The sequence below is a fragment of the Apiospora kogelbergensis genome (genome assembly GCF_038363985.1).
Source record: "Apiospora kogelbergensis strain CBS 113332 chromosome Unknown utg000001l_segment0_segment0, whole genome shotgun sequence".
In the NCBI taxonomy this organism is placed as follows: Eukaryota; Fungi; Ascomycota; class Sordariomycetes; order Amphisphaeriales; family Apiosporaceae; genus Apiospora; species Apiospora kogelbergensis.
The window spans coordinates 8853240-8869602 of record NW_027117418.1 but is presented as its reverse complement, the minus strand read 5'-3'; the positions used below and the strand labels follow the sequence as shown (position 1 = coordinate 8869602).

At 56.4% G+C, this 16363-nt stretch overlaps 9 protein-coding genes across 9 annotated transcripts; 7 read left to right on the top strand and 2 right to left on the bottom strand.

The window, feature by feature from the left end:
* Nucleotides 1-28: 28 nt before the first annotated feature.
* PG998_002905 (uncharacterized protein) lies at nt 29-2820 on the bottom strand (the record flags this gene model as incomplete). The annotated part of the gene is made up of 3 exons (XM_066869723.1): nt 29-655; nt 711-2486; nt 2722-2820. The coding sequence occupies 3 exons, from the start codon at nt 2818-2820 to the stop codon at nt 29-31; spliced, it is 2502 nt and encodes an 833-aa protein (XP_066738138.1).
* A 549-nt stretch (nt 2821-3369) lies between these two features.
* PG998_002904 (uncharacterized protein) lies at nt 3370-3636 on the top strand (the record flags this gene model as incomplete). Its single annotated transcript, XM_066869722.1, has 1 exon — nt 3370-3636. The coding sequence occupies one exon, from the start codon at nt 3370-3372 to the stop codon at nt 3634-3636; it is 267 nt and encodes an 88-aa protein (XP_066738137.1).
* A 185-nt stretch (nt 3637-3821) lies between these two features.
* On the top strand, nt 3822-4628 carry PG998_002903 (fungal cellulose binding domain containing protein; the record flags this gene model as incomplete). Its single annotated transcript, XM_066869721.1, has 3 exons — nt 3822-3876; nt 3941-4412; nt 4469-4628. The coding sequence occupies 3 exons, from the start codon at nt 3822-3824 to the stop codon at nt 4626-4628; spliced, it is 687 nt and encodes a 228-aa protein (XP_066738136.1).
* Nucleotides 4629-5913: 1285 nt separating this feature from the next.
* Nucleotides 5914-6517, top strand: PG998_002902 (uncharacterized protein; the record flags this gene model as incomplete). Its single annotated transcript, XM_066869720.1, has 2 exons — nt 5914-5938; nt 6105-6517. 2 exons carry the CDS (start codon nt 5914-5916, stop codon nt 6515-6517), a joined length of 438 nt encoding a protein of 145 aa, XP_066738135.1.
* Nucleotides 6518-7477: 960 nt separating this feature from the next.
* Nucleotides 7478-9051, top strand: PG998_002901 (uncharacterized protein; the record flags this gene model as incomplete). Its single annotated transcript, XM_066869719.1, has 2 exons — nt 7478-7976; nt 8036-9051. The coding sequence occupies 2 exons, from the start codon at nt 7478-7480 to the stop codon at nt 9049-9051; spliced, it is 1515 nt and encodes a 504-aa protein (XP_066738134.1).
* Nucleotides 9052-9722: 671 nt separating this feature from the next.
* On the top strand, nt 9723-10520 carry PG998_002900 (uncharacterized protein; the record flags this gene model as incomplete). Its single annotated transcript, XM_066869718.1, has 1 exon — nt 9723-10520. One exon carries the CDS (start codon nt 9723-9725, stop codon nt 10518-10520), a length of 798 nt encoding a protein of 265 aa, XP_066738133.1.
* A 240-nt stretch (nt 10521-10760) lies between these two features.
* Nucleotides 10761-11363, top strand: PG998_002899 (uncharacterized protein; the record flags this gene model as incomplete). The annotated part of the gene is made up of 1 exon (XM_066869717.1): nt 10761-11363. The coding sequence occupies one exon, from the start codon at nt 10761-10763 to the stop codon at nt 11361-11363; it is 603 nt and encodes a 200-aa protein (XP_066738132.1).
* A 1130-nt stretch (nt 11364-12493) lies between these two features.
* On the bottom strand, nt 12494-14526 carry PG998_002898 (uncharacterized protein; the record flags this gene model as incomplete). The annotated part of the gene is made up of 4 exons (XM_066869716.1): nt 12494-12568; nt 12875-13042; nt 13091-13479; nt 14031-14526. 4 exons carry the CDS (start codon nt 14524-14526, stop codon nt 12494-12496), a joined length of 1128 nt encoding a protein of 375 aa, XP_066738131.1.
* Nucleotides 14527-14945: 419 nt separating this feature from the next.
* Nucleotides 14946-15929, top strand: PG998_002897 (uncharacterized protein; the record flags this gene model as incomplete). The annotated part of the gene is made up of 1 exon (XM_066869715.1): nt 14946-15929. One exon carries the CDS (start codon nt 14946-14948, stop codon nt 15927-15929), a length of 984 nt encoding a protein of 327 aa, XP_066738130.1.
* Between the last annotated feature and the right edge of the window lie 434 nt (nt 15930-16363).

The following is a 16363-nucleotide window of genomic DNA, read 5'->3' as shown; positions in this document are numbered from 1 at the left end:
AAAGCACATGAGCAGATTGATCAGATTACTAGCGAAGACGGGCGCCCGTGCACGCCTTTACAAACTTAAATACTTGCAGATCATCAGACGGCCAGGACAGCGACTCGCCGCGGAAGACAAGGCTCGTCAAGCTGATGCGGGCCAGCTGGCGATGCACGAGACGAACGGAGTGGTCCCCCAAATCGACCAGCACCAGCCAGCGGCCCTGGGCGCCGTCGAGGCAGACGACCTTTCCCTGCTCGGGGAAGTAGAGCCGTCGGCTGCCCATCGCGCCCGGCTGCACGCGAGGCGGCAGTGCCAACAGACCCAGAGGGACCTCGTCGACCTGCACGACCCCGCGCAGCAAAAGTCCCAGCGGCGTCGACGCCAGCCGGTTCTCGAGCGCGTCCCGGACCTGCGACAAGTCAGCATCGGCCGGCCGCACGCTCGCCAGCAGCCCCGCCAGCTTCCAGGCGCCGAGCACACACGCGGCGTCCTGCTCCGAACAGCCGACGTGCCGGAAGCCGCCCAGGACCACGGCAAAGAGCGCCAGGGGCTGCCGGGCGGGGGTCCCGAGGATGACGCGCAGACGCTCGAGCAGCTGCACCGCGGTCCCGTCGAGGCGGCCGTCGAGGCGCAGCCCATGCAGCCGGCAGAGCGCCGTCAAGGCGGATGTCTGCTCCGCAGGGTCAGCACCAGCACCAGCACCAGCACCACCATCGCCGTCGTACCAGGACTCCCCGGATGGTCCAGGACCGGGCTTGGTCGGCCGCATCCAGGGGCTGCTGCTCCTGGCCCATGGCGTGCAGAACCGGGAGCCACTCGTCGTCGGCGACGGCGGTGCAGCCGGACTGGTCGGCCACGAGCCGGGCGGTGCGGCGTCGAGCCGCCAAGACGCGCTGGCGCTCTTGCTCTTGCTCGTCTGCGAGCTGCCAGCGGCTCCGGAACTCGACTTCCAGCGCTTGCTGCGCCGCATCGAGGTCTCGGTCCAGCTGCATCTGGCTGCTGGCCGCGTCCCGGAGCAGCTGGTCTTGTTCCGCGTGGGCCGCCTCGAGGTCCCGGAGGCGGCAGAGGAGCAGCGCGCCGTCGCCCTCCATGATCCACATGTCCTCGAGCGTGTCCTCGAGCTCCTCGTCGCCGCTGTCGATCTCGCCCTCCAGCCGCGCGATCTCTTGGACCGCCACCTCCAGGCAGTCCTCGGCCCGGCCCGCGTTGTCCTCGGCCAGGTCGGCCCGGTGCGCCTCGGCCTGGATGCGCGCCGTCAGGGACGCGCGGGTGGTCTCGATGGCGCGGTCGCGGACCTTGACGAGCAGCCGCTTGTACTCCAGCTCGCGCTGCAACGCCTCGACCTTTTGCTGGATGCGGCCGATGCGGCCTCGGCGCTTGGAGCTCCGGCGCTTGCACGTGGTGAGCTCCTTTCCCAGCTGGTCGGCCAGAGCCCTCTCGTCGCCCAGGAGAAGCTCGTGGTCCTTGGCCGCTCGCTGGAGCGAAGCAACCGAGTCCTCTAGCACCTCCTTTTCGGAACGACGAGAATCGACCTTGCCCTCGAGCGTCTGGACCTTGCTCTCGAGCTCCTGGACCTTGCTCTCAAGCTCCTGGACCTGGGCGGCCTTCTCCTGGAGCTGGGTGGCCTGGTTCTGGAGCTGGGTGGCCTGGTCCGCCAGTCTCCCGGCCCGCTCCCTCAGCCTGATGCCCTGGGAGTTCTTGGCAGCCTTGAGTCGATCTCGTTCGCGCTCGAGCTGCCCGACCTGGTCGACCCGGTCCTTGAGGTGGCCTTCCAGGTTGTTGATGCGATCCGCAAGCGCCTTGACCTGATCTCTCTTGGTCTCGAGCTGGTCCTGGTCTTTCTTGGACTGGGCCTCCTGGTTCTTGATCTGTTTCGACTGCTCGTCGATCTGATCGACCTGCTCCGTGAATTGAGCCCAGAGCTGCTCGGACCGCTTCGATCTCTTCCCCATGTCAGCCGACAGCCTCTTGACCTCGGCCTTTTGCGCCTCGATCTCGGCTTCCAGCTGCTGGTCCCGCAGGCGCTTGGCGATCCGGGTCACCTCGGCCGACATGTTCTGCCACGGACCGGGGTCGGCGAGGTGGGCCGACACGATGACGAGCGCTTGGTCGAAGCGGGCCTGCGACAGCTCGTCCAGCTTGGCGCGCAACGTGCCGGCGCGGTGCTCGTCCACGATCTTGTCCCAGTTGGCCTCCATCGCGGCCATGCGCCTGTCGCTGAGCTCCTCCTGGGCCTCGAGGTGGCGCCGGGCCCGCCTTTTGTTTCTCGAGGCGGCCTTGGCTCGGGCCAGGAGCGCATCGTCGTCCTCTCCATCGCTGTCGACGACCAGGGGGTCAAGCCGCTGTGCATGTCGCGCAGCTGCTGCTCCACCGCGGCCATCGTCTGCTCTTTCTCGTCGTCCGCCATCGTGAAGTTGTTCGAATCGGTTGGCGGGGCTTGCAATGGACGAATGGAGGGCGATGGTGATGCGAGGATGGCGAGGATGTCGTTGGAACAAGGTCTAGGCTCCAGTCGTCAGGGCTACGGGTTGCGCCTTCCTCTCTGGCCCCCTGTTGTGCATTTTGCGGACACAGGGAAAGAGCGAGGACCCCACTTAGTCAGTGCTGTCACTTCAATGCTAATATCAACTTCATTGAGCAGCTGGAGGTTTGAATTGTCAAGGCCTGGTCTGATTCCCACTGTCATTTGCGGACCATGAGATGAAGCTGGAGGCCGTGGGGTTCATGCAGACCTACTTGGGCGGACAGATCCCGCCACGAGCGTTTTATGGAGGGCGATGGAAGGGTGACGAAAGATGCCGCATTTTGCCAGCGACGGGAACCCGACGGCGACATTGTATCTGCGAATGCCCGGACGCTGACCAGCCATGGCGAGCTCACATCCCTGGCGAGCTCACATCCCTGGCCTCGATGTCCAGCCCCTGACCATAAGCAGTAGGATAGCTTCCGACTTGAGTAACTAGCGGAATTTGAGACTTGACTCCGTTTAGTCCTATCCATTTTGTTGCAAGTGGTCGTCAGACCTGTACTTTCTAGTCATCTTTCGATTATAACCCCTATTGCGGCATCGTGGTGGTGACCCAATTTAACAGCTTGGTCTCCAGCTTGTTCCTTCGCGTCTTAGTGTTTGATGTCTTCTTATCGATCGCATACTGTCTTTGTGACGTCCGTCGCTCTTGATTTATTCGGAAAGTCTCTCTGCTCGTTGAATGCGGTTCAGAAGTTATAGTCTGTCGTATTCTAGCAACCTAGGCGCACCGGACAACTTACTGAAAGTCGCCCGTCACGCATGCGAGCAAGGGGCAGTACGAGGCCGTGCAATACACCTAGACTGAGACATATGCTGCTTCGGCTCGACTACGTTGGTCCGAAACAGCCAAGGCCATGGTGGATATCAAGATGTTTGCCAGGTCGAATATCCCCTGGAGGACATCGAACACAACAAAAGCTGCGCTGAAGTCGGACCTGCCCCTAAGCCGGCCGATTCGGCATTCCAGCAGTCAATACTCGCAGATCCCATCAAACGCATCCCGGGATGGTGGTATTGCAAGTGGAGGACCTTCCCAATGGGGTGCCTCGCATGGCGGAGCTGTCCTGGTGATATCTGACACCTCCGACGTCAACTCCGACATCAAGTCCGACACCACATGAGTGGTTGTCATTGCTATGTTTACCCGGCGCTCACTTCAGCCGGCAAGTGTTCCCTCGGGGTAGACTCAGCCAAGTCACAAACCTCGGTATATTGGATGTCCAACACCCAACGTGGGAGATACAGATATAGACCTGAGCCGCCGTCACCGTAGGTCATTTGAGCACGACATCCATAGTCAAGAGCCATGAAGGCTTTTGGCATTGTACTGTTTGCACTTGCTTCGGCAGTGCATGGGCATTGTGAGTGTAATCACTTACCCCTTAATCCAGTACCTGGGTATCAGAAGAAGCTAATCGAACCAAGATACGTTCCCTCGCCTTATCGCCAACGGCGCCACGGCGCAGGACTGGCAGTATGTCCGCAAGACGACCAACTACCAAGACGACGGCCCGCTAACGGACCTCTCGTCCGAACAGCTGCGGTGCTACCAACTGGCGCCCGAGCAGGGAACGCAGACCATGCGCGTGGCGGCTGGCTCGGAGGTCGGCTTCACGGTGGACCCCGTCATGTCGCACCCGGGCACACTCCAGTTCTACATGACCCAAGTACCGGCAGGGCAGACTGCTGCGTCCTTTGACGGGTCGGGCGCCTGGTTCAAGATCTTCTCGCAGGGTCCGACCATCTCGGGTGGGAAATACACGTGGCCGACCCATGGTTCCCCGAACGCCACCGTCCAGATTCCGCAGTGCCTCGCGCCCGGCGATTATCTCCTCCGCGTCGAGCATATCGCCTTGCACTTTGCCAGCAGCGTCGGGGGTGCCCAATTCTACATCGCGTACGTCTTCTCTTACCCTGGGCTCTTTGATGTTGGGATATACTGACTGTCTGTAGATGTGGCCAGCTCACCGTCACGGGAAGCGGCACCAAGACGTTCAGCGGGGTATTCATCCCTGGCCTGTATGGAGAGACTGATCCGGGCATCCTGATCGACATCTTCCCCTCTGTGCCGACGAGCTATACCGCTCCCGGGCCGGCAGTGGTTGGATGTTGAGTCCTGCAGATGGAGATGGAGACCGGGTCGTGAGCCAGTGTATGGTTGCTGGTAATGAAACTATCATCTCATTCATTATCTTCGATAGGAATAGCACCCCTATTCGAAAGGGGTCTGAGGCAAGGGCTATGCGACTGATGCTGTAGTCATACTTAAATTGCATCAAGAGGTAAGGCTTAATGGAAAGTTAAGAGCTCTTGCGGAATGGACCACAATCGTGTTATGCCTACACTAGCCAGTTGCCAAAGTGATTGTATTAGTGGTTCACGATGGGACGAGTCAGCCTTACTATGGTTTATAGCTGTATCCTTCCCAGGGCCTCTGAACTGCCACCATTCAGACCCTTATAGTGGGCGTTAGTACAAGGCTACAGGGCTACAGGGGTTCAGGGGTTCAGGGGTGTCGCACGCAAAAGTGGAACTCCACTATATGCGTGCGATATAGTGGCATATATACCCAGTGCGACAAGGGGTTCAGCGCAGTGGAAGGGCCTCATCTCCCTATCGCTGTTCGGAAGAGATCAGTACTTGGGCCTATTCTAGTGTCACCTAAGCTGTTACGTTATCTTCTGAATTTTTCAGTGTATTTCAGCCATCCCCGGTAGCACTTGGTACCGGATGTAGTGTATCACCCCAGTTATCAATTGATAGGGGATGCCCAGACGTTGTTGGCGACGGGTTAAAGTCTACGCCATATGCTACCAATCCAGTCTCCCACTTACTTCAGGTTCACAGACGGAGCAGATTTTTCATCTCATATCAATGCCATTACCGTCTAGCTAGTTCTCACTGCCGCCGCCTGATTGGCTTCCCTCGGCCACGGAATTCCACGCGCACCGGACTCAAGCTGGCACGACCCAGCTTACCATCTACCAGATGTAGTCTCAAGTACCAACTGACTTCTCATTCTCAGCGTCTGATTCCCAGCTTCTCTTCACCCCCATAAGACATGATCTCCCCAATGATTGCTCCTATGTGCTGGCTTGTCGTAGGATACATCAATCCGTCCACCGGGCGCTAGACCAACTGCCGCAGACAGCGAGCTAGACCGAAGGCGTAGTCACAATTCATGTCGTTATTGCATGCGAGGTCATTCGCCGTGTTAATTAACATCATGAAGTCGAAGCCGTCGCCGAAGGATAGCCACTTGACCCCGGCGTCCAGCCCCTCTAGCACGGACCGAGAGACGGCAAATCTCCACATGGAGCTCGCCCGCGCGACCGGGAGGTAGGCTTGACCAGTACCAGGTTCGCCGCTAAGGCCCACCATAGAAGAAATGGCGCCAGATGAGCTCGGTAGGGCGAACTCGCTGTAAGTAGGAGTGAAGAAGCTGGGCAAAACCACGGACACTTGAGGCGTAGCGCTCTGTAAGAACGAGCGACGAGGCCAGCAATCGCCCGATCCATCGTTAACAGTGTACGCCAAGTCGCCAGACGTTAACAGGGAACCCAAGTCGCCAGACGTTGACAGGGAACAGTGCATCCTAGAGAAGAAGCGACTAAGGGCGGGCTCATGTGCGGCGCCAAAATTGGAAAACACAAGGCCGACGAAGATGGGGTTGGTAGGGCGGGTATCCAAGGGATTTCTGATGCGGTTCTGGAGAACATAAATGCCCATTCCCACCACGAGGACCTTAACACCGGCCCGTTCGAGCTCGATGATGGCGTCATGTACGAAGCCGAGGTCACGAAGGGGGTCCATATACTTGATTGCGTCCTCTCTAGTCATTGGGAGACGAGTTGCGAGGTGGAGGGCGGCCACGTCGCTAGCAGGCAGGTGATCGAGTATCAGATTGCGCAGCTCTGCCGTCTTGAATACTCGATCCGCTGGCGATGGTGCCGACATGGCGTGATCGACATCGATGTTGCCGGTATCGTCCATGTCGACTGAGAAGTGGTATGTCCTATCAATGGATACAGGTATGCGCGATCGTGGACGGTGAGCACTCGAGTATCACTCCGGGTACTGCGTAGGTGACGGGGAGGTAACGCGTAGATGATGCGGAGGTAACGCGTGTATGGCGAATGATGTTTGTGCAAAGAAGTTGGGTTGGATGTGCTCCTGGCTAACTGGACAGAGAAGCACAACTCGTATAGTGAACTCCGCAAAGACCATCGAACTTCCGCGTCAATGGATAGGAGACGGCCGCCGATAGCGGTCACCCAAGGCCCTAAGCGGCATCGGCACGGCCCTCAGCCGGGTTGGGAGGCATTATGGATCAATTGACGCTGACATTTCCCGGGGTGGCGAGTAGTGAAAACACCTGGTACGGTATGCTGCCACCAGGGCCTAGAAGAGAAGAGAAGATCAAAAGAGTGTGTATTGGATGAAGATCTAACTGAAGGCTGACCAGCAGCTGATGTGACTTTTATACCCTGGCTGTATGCACGCAGCCGCACTGCCCCTGCTACAGTAGCCGGCAGCTTCTACGCAGCTCTCATGCAGCTCTCATGCAGCTCTATGCAGTTCGTAGGCAGCGCGTAGGTGGCAGATAACGTGTTGGTTTGAAATAGCGAGATGTGATTGTCATGGTTGGGTAAAGAAGGCATGGCCAGTGAGAAATTCTGAACGCACCAATTTGGCTGTCAGAGTAAAAATTAGTATAAATACCTTACTTTCTCCTCCAGAGCCTACTCTCCAACCTTCTTTCAACTCTCATTGGAAGCAGCTCTGTTGCAGTCACAGAAGCAGCTCTGTTGCAGCCCTGAAAGCAGCTCCGTTGCAGCCCTGGAAGCAGCCCCGAATTCAACCAAGGCTTAGCCAAACCAGTCCCGTCTCATTCCAGTATCAATTGATCAGGAATGACTTCTAAAAGAAGCGGCAGCGCCGGACCCCCTTGTCTCTCCTCCGATGGAGAGATCAAGGGGCCGTCCCCGAAGCACCCAGCAGCAGGCCGAGGAGGTCCACGATGTATTCGGCGCCCCTCATGCTTCACCCGACGAATACCCCTTCCAGTCTACCGGCGACCTCTCCGACATCCCAGACATCCCCGTTGAGCACTGGACCCCCGCATCTGACGCTGAAATCGAGAAAGTCCGGGGCTCCAGGCTGTACTCGGAGTACTGCGAAGCCGCCCGAGTGCGCACGCATACGTACGACTTCCAGGATCTGTCCCGCTTCGTGACAATACGGTGGTGGCCAGAGGAGTGGGCTTGGGTAGAACCCGAGACATTGCCCCCGGAGGAGGTTGACAGGGCCGCTGTTGCCAAGATGAAAGCCCGGAACGGTTGCTTCCAAGGCCAAACGGTCATCTGCAGCACCAATATCATGCCCCGCGCCTTTGACAAGTGCGCTCCGCTCCTCTGTTTCGAGTCGACAATGGCCTACTTTTCCTGGTTAGACACCCAAGGTAAGAATTCTATTGCAGTTGGTTGAGATTGTGTTCTGTCCGGCTAACCGTGTTGACAGCCGCCATCTACTTCTCCAAGCTCGCCCAGTATCGCGCTCGCAGCTATGACATCCCAGGCTATTCGCCCAAGTATGCTACCTTGCCCAAATGGCTCAACGACATCGAAGGCAACACAGGCATACACCGTATCTTCCGCCAGGTGTCTCAGATGCAGGAGCCGAGGGCCCTGTTGGTGCGCAAAGGCGACACGGACCAGGCCTACCAGCCAGTTGACCAGCGCCACCAAGCTCACGTCGAGGCGACCATTCTGGTCAATGTCCTCGTCGCCCTCAAGTTTACCACTCGTGGGCTCCATTCCGAGGAGAAACGATTCGTGCCGGTCGAGGGAGAGGAGGGAATGACTTCCCCATACCGCTATGGTTACCACGCAGATCATTGGCTGGGTATGGTTGTCGCATTCTACAGCTTCTGGAACCGAAGGACAAGGTCACACCATTCTCGGATTGATGGCCAAGCCAGCGCCACCCCTATCAAAGCAGTGGGTCGCATCGAGGCGGACAACATGGCTGGCATTTTCGTTTCGGAGCAGGGCGGAAGCACTAGAAGCTCTTCCGCACCCCAGGGCAGTGACCACTCGCTGGTGGCTCCATCCGGCAGCGGCCCGGCCCCCAGAAACCCCCGAACTGCCAAACCACCATTCGTCAAGGAGTTGTCAGATGATTCACCGAGTGATACTGAGAGCCTTGTCGATTCCCAGGTCAGACCTAACGAAGCAGGGCCCGCTGTGCCACCTCTTCAAGCCAAGAAGACAGACAGAATCAGAGATGCCACAGCGCTTCTCATGGACGAGGTGCGTACCGAGATGCGTGCCGAGATGCGTGCTGAGATGAGCAAAATGCGTAGCGAGATACGAGATGAGATACGCAATGAGATGCGCAGCGAGCTGGACAAAGAATACCGTAGGAAAAACAAGCGCCTTCAGCGATTTAAACAAAAGTTCTGCCAGAGTCTGGAAGAACTCGTCGGAGAGGCGGCTGAAAGTCCTGATGTGTCTAGCAACGACGACGCTAATTGAGGGAGGAAATAAGGGCAGACCAGGGTTTGTCTTCACAACAGATACTGCGTCTCCTATCAGGAGATTAACTAGATAGTGACACACAGAATTAACAACGTATAGATCCTTGATCAATTGATGCCGGAGACGCCTGATATACAGTTATCCCTTAAACCGATATGACGTCTGTGATGACGCACCTATTATGCGCAGATGCGCTCTAGAAGTCGGTCTAGTTCTTCAGTAGCTATGAAGACGGGAGCGTGATTGTTCCTCAGCTGAAATAGTAAGATGTAATTGTGGTGGTTGGGTAAAGACGAGATGACCTGTGAGAAATTCTGGAAGCAGCAATTTGGCTGGCAGAGTAAAAATTAGTATAAATACCGTACTTCCTCCTCCAAGGCCTACTGTTCCCAACCATCCATCCTTCAACTTTCAACTCTCCCGCCAAAGCTTGGGCAAGCCCACCACACAAGCCCGAGAATACAACAAATCCCTGCCCGTTTCACTTCCAGTATCTCTTGATAGGGGATAACCACTGTTTTCCACCGGCAACGGCAGCATTCTGTGACAATTGGTACACAATCCCTCAACGGCAACAGACTCGATTGGCATACCGTCACCACGCCGGCAACATGACTGGCCCTATTTTGGAAGGGCAGTGTGACTCCAGCATAGCCCTGGGACAAATCATGGACTACAGTCATGCAGTTCACCGGCTGCGTTCTGAGCCCGACCGTCACGATGACGACGCACACATGGACCGGTTCCATACTCGCCTTGCCTGGGTTGTCGGAACTGATCGTCTGTTGGAGGAGACGACGCGCAGTGTCGATGTAGAGACCTTGAGAGAGGACGTGATCGAAAGTGTCTACCATTACCACGGGACGCCGGAGCGATTCGAAGTCGATAGCGAGACTGCCAGAGGCATCGCGTACCTCATTGGTTGGGACTACCCGAGCAAAGTCATAACTGACGAGCTTTCCATGAGGGGAGATATTGGAGACGAGGACGCCGATATGTTGCACAACACCACAAACGATCTGTGGAAGGTGGACGTCGCCGCAAGTGGTGACGATTCGGTCCGACGCATGCTGCTGAATGCCTTTGACATCCGCTCCCAGGAGGTCTTCACCAACGAGGACAGATTGAGCAACAGCGTCACCGTGAGCCAACTGGAGGCCATTCGCTCCGATACTGGTCCGACGCCAACATCGTGGTCCCCGGAACAGGACACGGCTCCTACGCTGGACCTGGAGCAAGTCAAGCAACTCCGGACGCTGGATCCCGACGGCGGCCTCAGTTACCTCTATATCCTCTGCGAGCTGGCCAGAACTCGCACGCCGCCTGGCATGGATTGGGCCGGCATGGCTCACTGGGCTATATCCAAGTCGCCAGTCCTCACCCGCATCGTGGAGCTTGTGACGAAGCATCACATAGAGAACCTTCGAACCGTGGTCGTCGTGGACGATCCTTATTGCCAACAGTGAGTAACCTTGGGCCAACCACATCCTATCAACTGATAGAGATTGCACCTGAGTGAATGTACTGACGGGCTGCCAGGCTCACCAAGGCAGTGCTTGAGAAGGTCGGCTGCCGGGTTGGCTCGATTCGGGCCTTGGACACCACCGAGGAGCGCCAGTATGCTGTCAACCAGTTCACTTCGGGCGATTCCGACGCGAGGGTGCTCATCATGAGCTCCTCCAATAACACGGCCGGCCTAAACCTGAATGGATGCTGCTATCGCGGCATTATTGCGCAGTTCACCGGGGGTGTTCCCAAGCTTATGCAAATCATTGGATGCTTGGGCCGAGAGGGGAGTGAACGAGGACGTCATCTGGTACATTCTGAAGGTCAGGGGTTCGTACTATGACATCCAGGAGGACCGCATGTGCAGAGAGTATGCCGAGACTCTTCAGAACGATGGATACATGCCCACATATCTCAAAAGCCCTGTGCTCCGCCGCATTGTGGCATACGAGCACATCCGAGTCTTGCTGGCCCAGTCCTTCAACCGCTTCTCCTGGACCGTGGACCTCCCTGCCGCCGTCCAGGATTTCAACAGCTCTCGGCTGCGACGCATGGGTCAGTTCTTCACGACTATGGCTCAGATTCTCATGGCCTCGCCAAGATGTCTGCAGGAGGATGAGCCCTCACTTGCGTACTTCGTATCCGACATCGCCCGTCGTTTTGTCGACCAGGATAATGATGAAGACAACGACGTCTATCGTCCCCCGACTCTTGAGTGGATCATGGGACAGCTCGGCGACCTGAAGGGCAACCGAGACAAGGAGGATCAAGAGATGGCCGACCTGGAGACTGGCGAGGTCTAGGATGGTTCTGCTGGAGGCCCAACTCAGAAAGAAGGAGTCGAAGATACGACTTGGTGGAGTTGGCTGTGGCATGTGTTGGACTAGAAGGAGCGTTCACCAGGTTTTATGCCTGGACTAGATGGTAGCACGCGATTGAATTTGGCGAGATTCACCTATCGTGCATTGGCACCAATGTCATTTCGACATGATGGTGCGAGATACGATATCCAGTTCTGCGCGGCATTCACGCGCATACCAACCAACACCAATATCAACCTTAATAGGACACCAATGGGTGTCTGTACGTAGCTAGGGTTAGATGAATCATAATACATGAGAAGGAACCGTCTGGGATGACTTTTATATCATTGTGTACCAATTGTTACAGAGACTGATAACACGCATTGTCAATCACCTAGACGCCCTTTACTTTTACACGATCGGGTCTTCTAAATATAGCTCAATGACGGCCAAAGTCAACAGAGGCTTGATTCCCTCTTAGATACCTGAAGTCCCCTGCACTACACGAAACCCAAGCACCTTTAGGCCAAGGACGATTTGAGGAAGAAGTCTTGCGGATGAAACTACACGCACTGTTTCACTTGGACGGTTGCTTCATGTCTTCGATAATATGGAAGATGGTCAACCACACCCAGAACTTTGCATGGATGCCGGCAGCATAATATGATTGTAAATCTACAGCATCCGGGACGTGGCATCCAGTCACAGCCAAGGCATGGCCAATTGTGTGCAAAGTTGAAGAAACCGATCGTGAATCGACCGAGAAACGAGAATAGGAGGTGAGACTCGTACTGCCAGCAACGCATCGACCAAAGTCGCATGTGGGCCGGCCCGACTAGCACTCCACCTGGAATCCCGGAAAAGTACCATGGGCAAATCTCACGATCGGATAGCACATGGTTGACAGCTCATAGCTGTAGTAAGTCCCGATTTGCCGCTTTGGGTTTTGACATGCCGTGCCGCAATTCAGACGGACCCCATCCGTTCTCAAGCGGGCCGTTTCCCCACATGAATGAATCTGACATGGCATCTCAGCCGCATAGCCGGTCTAATGATTACGATCTAGGCGCTTGTCTACCCACTGCGCAGGGGTCTTTTGCCCATCGTCACCAATACCCGTTCATTCGTGGTTAGGCGGGTGCTCGTCTAAAGTACTCACCACGAGTCTGGTCGGCCAGCTCCTCTGACCCAAGTGCCACCTTTGGCTATGTGAACTTCGCATCCAGTAGCTCGTATTGAGTGTAGGCAACAATATGGTGCTCGGAACATCGGCGGCCCTCCTCAACATGCTACCCATAGCCTGCAAGATGAAGCTGAACAACGTAAGACCGAGAGCATGCCGACTATGGTTCGACGTGGAATGTCCTGTAAGAGCTGTGCCGCTTGCGAGTCACGATATAAGCCGTAGTCCTCCTCCGCAGGTTTGACGTTATTGTCCAGACTCACAGCGCCGAACAGTCTCATCTTACTGCCTATTGTCTACTACCTACTGCCTACTACCTACATTGCACCTTATCTTCATCCACGTTCTCAAACTCACCATGAAGTTCTCCCCAGCCGCCGTCGCCAGCCTCGTGGCCTTCTTTGCTGCTTCCGCCACTGCTGCCCCCACGCTTGAGACTGCCCCTACCAAGGTGGACTTCTACAAGGCGTCGGGTATGGCGAAGATGATCGATGGCCTGTACAGCCTAGATTATGACGCCACTGGCGAGCCCGTCATCACCTACACCCCGCACAACAAAGACTCGCCCGCCACGAATGCTGCCTTGGCCAATGGCACCGACCTCGAGGAGGGGTCTTTGTCCAAGAGAGGCCAGCATTGCGACAACATCAAGCTCGACCCGGCAGAGACGGACGCGGCCAACGCGGATCTCCAAAAGGCCTGCCAGGGCGGCTACTCCAAGACCATCTGGTCTCAAATCGGCAACACCGTCGCCTACTACTGCCAGTACAAGACGGGTGCCACCTGCTGGCCCGAACAGAGCAACAACGCCAACTACTGGATCACCAAGTCCTGCGGCAAGTACTGGGCCGGCAGCTACCAGTCCGCCAAGCACGAATACGCCTACGGATACACCCGTGCCGACCACGAGTTTTGCGGTGTCATTATGTAAACCTGCGGCTAGATAGTCACGATGGGAGAATTGATTGGTCAGCCTTGTTGGAATGGCAGTCACGTGCCTTGCCTGTACATATAAATAGTCACATCTCGGAGCAGCTCCCTAAAGCTCTCTTCTCCCTCTTTAATCAACTCATTGCTCATAATCCATAAGTCCTATGTCAACACGCCTTGGTTGGGAGGTGGCGATATAGACAAAAACCGTAGTAGACATATATATCACGTATCACAATTGAATTATTCACCACTTCGATTCAATAACAACCTTAACAACAGTAGATCATCACGAATGGCACATGGATTGACACAGCTGCTAGCTGCATTAGGCGCTTAGTTGATCTAATTCAGATTGGGATGGATGTTGACAGCGGCTATCGAGGTGGGATTCGCAGATCAGCCTCGGTGCCACCTAATAACGTGATGGAAGCGAAAATGCTTGACTTCAAATCAAGCGGGCCGCTTGGTGTGGGGTTTCCTGCATCAGGGGACTTTTTGCTAGCCGATGACTGTGCCGTAACTGTGCATATCTGGAAAGATACGATACCCACCCTCTGTGCCGCCTGCGCCGCAATCGCCGTCAACTATCGTATCCTGTGTTTTGTGGGCTTCTCGACGTCGAAAAGGACTTGTTGCCAAGCTAATTACCTCTTCATTTACCCTTTCTCGCGCCGTGTAGTCCGGTCGGCCAACCACCGTGCCGCTACAGGTCGGAAAACGTGGTCGGCTCCTCTTAAAAGTCCTGTCCTTTGTTCCTGAGCCGGCTGCCCTTTTGTTTTGCACCGTGCTAGTACACTCTTTGAGATGTATCACGATACTCTCAGGTGACCTCGCCGACGTGGCATGGACCATGAGTCCGCTTTCCGGCTGTGGCTCAGTGACGAAGAAGAGCCCCGGCAGTAGCATGTCGTGGACATGTAATCCACCGACAAGCCGTCCACAAGCTTTGTCCCGGTGCTGCTGTTCTTTTTCAGCACTTAGAATGTCGGCTCCAGTAGATTTGATGGATATAGAACGGCCTGAAGACCGATAATCAGCCCTCGGCATAATGATGTAGTCGAAAAGGACAAGACCGCAGTCTTACACCGCTAGGCATTGGATAGGTTCGTGATGCTAGACGCAAAGTTGCTCCACACAGATGTCAGCTTCTACCAAGACCCAGTAACAGGCGGCGCTTGGTCGTTCTTCTGTGCCGTAGACAGAACTCCGGCAAAGCGCCGAGTTTGAATGTGCCAACAAGCCCTACAGAGGTCTAGGTACGGGGATGGGATGAGTATGGACAGATATGGAAACCCCACAGGATGTAAGAAATCCGTAGAGAAAGGACATAGCTCTAGTGTTGAAGGCTCCAGATCTATAAAAGCAGGTTGGAACCCACGTTCACCCCAAAACCCTCTCCTCATCACCTCACATCACTACAAAGTATTAGTTCAGCCCTCCTTCATCCATCGCTTCTCTTTGGCACCATGTTCAACCTGAAGTTCGCCACCTTTGGCCTGTTGGCCACGGCAGTTGTGTCTTCCATGGCCTACCTGCCGCCGCACAAGCGGTCCGAGTCGGCCATCGACCTGGGCCAGATTGAGGGCCTGGATCACCTACAAAAACTCCTGGGACTCCCTTCTACCAAGTGGGAGACCATCGAGGAGCCCGAGGTACACGACTGGGACGCCATTGCGGCCGAGGACGCACTTCGCGCCTCCGGAACCAGCCCGGCCGCAACGCCCGAGAACCTCGGACTCGCCAGGCGCGACGAAAACGCGTCCCCGGATCAGTGCGCCAACACCACGGGCTTTGATCGCCTCGTGTGCCAAACCCTCCCCACGCGCGTGCCCTTGTGGGCTGCCGGCGGCGCCCTGTCCATCTGGTACGCACCCCCGGCCTTCATGAGGTTCGTCCGGGCCTACGCCGCCACCATCCGAATCGCCCGCAGCCTGCGGGGCGAGGCGAGGGCCGAAGACATGGTGAAGCGCGCCGCCAACGGCGAGGCGCCCCGGCAGTTCCGCTTCTCGCTGTCCGCGCTCCCGCTCGGCAGCAACGGCACGCTGGCGGCGCGCGACGAGGACCTGGACCTGACCGACATGGAGCTGAGCCACCAGTACGTCTACGAGGAGGCGACGGGCATCCTGCACTACATGGGGACCCGGGGCGCGCTGGACGTGGAGGAGCAGGTGCCGTCGGCGCGCCGCGGCACGGGCCCCGTCGGACGCCGCGACCCGACGCGCAACTACACAATCGTCCTGCAAGCGACGGCGCTGTCGTCGGCGTCCACTATCGCCAGCACCGAGTGCGTCGGGGACATCGTCAAGTGGCACATCAACCAGGCCACCGAGCAGAACCGGTTCCGCTGCGCCCCGCTCGACAACCGCGGCAGCTGGAAGATGGCCCTCCACGTGAACGTCAACCACGGCCGCGGCAACGGCGAGGAGATCGGCTCCTGCTGCGAGTTCTAGATCTTGCGACTCTTCGGACCAAATCGACCGACGGCTGCGTTCGCGCTGGTCGATCTGCGATGGCGACGACGTTGAGAGAGGATGGAAGGGGTTATGAGTCACCGGTTGCAAAGTTTAACAGGTTCCTGCGTATACTTTTGGACGGATTAGAAGATAATTACTTCATTAATATAACATAGCACCTTGTGGCGACTTCTCTTGTACCTACAACCCTTGTGCCGCTGAAAGACAAGACGGTGAGGATTTCAAATAGTCTGCCTATATCAAGGCCGTGGCAGTATGACCTTGGTAAGCTAACGGGGTACCTTGACTGAAATTATCCATAGTAGTAAGAGCCACGCATGCAAAAGGATATTTCAGAGACCAAAGCCACGGATTGAAAACTAATACACAATACATGTACCATTAAACCAGCCACCCGATATCAACATGTG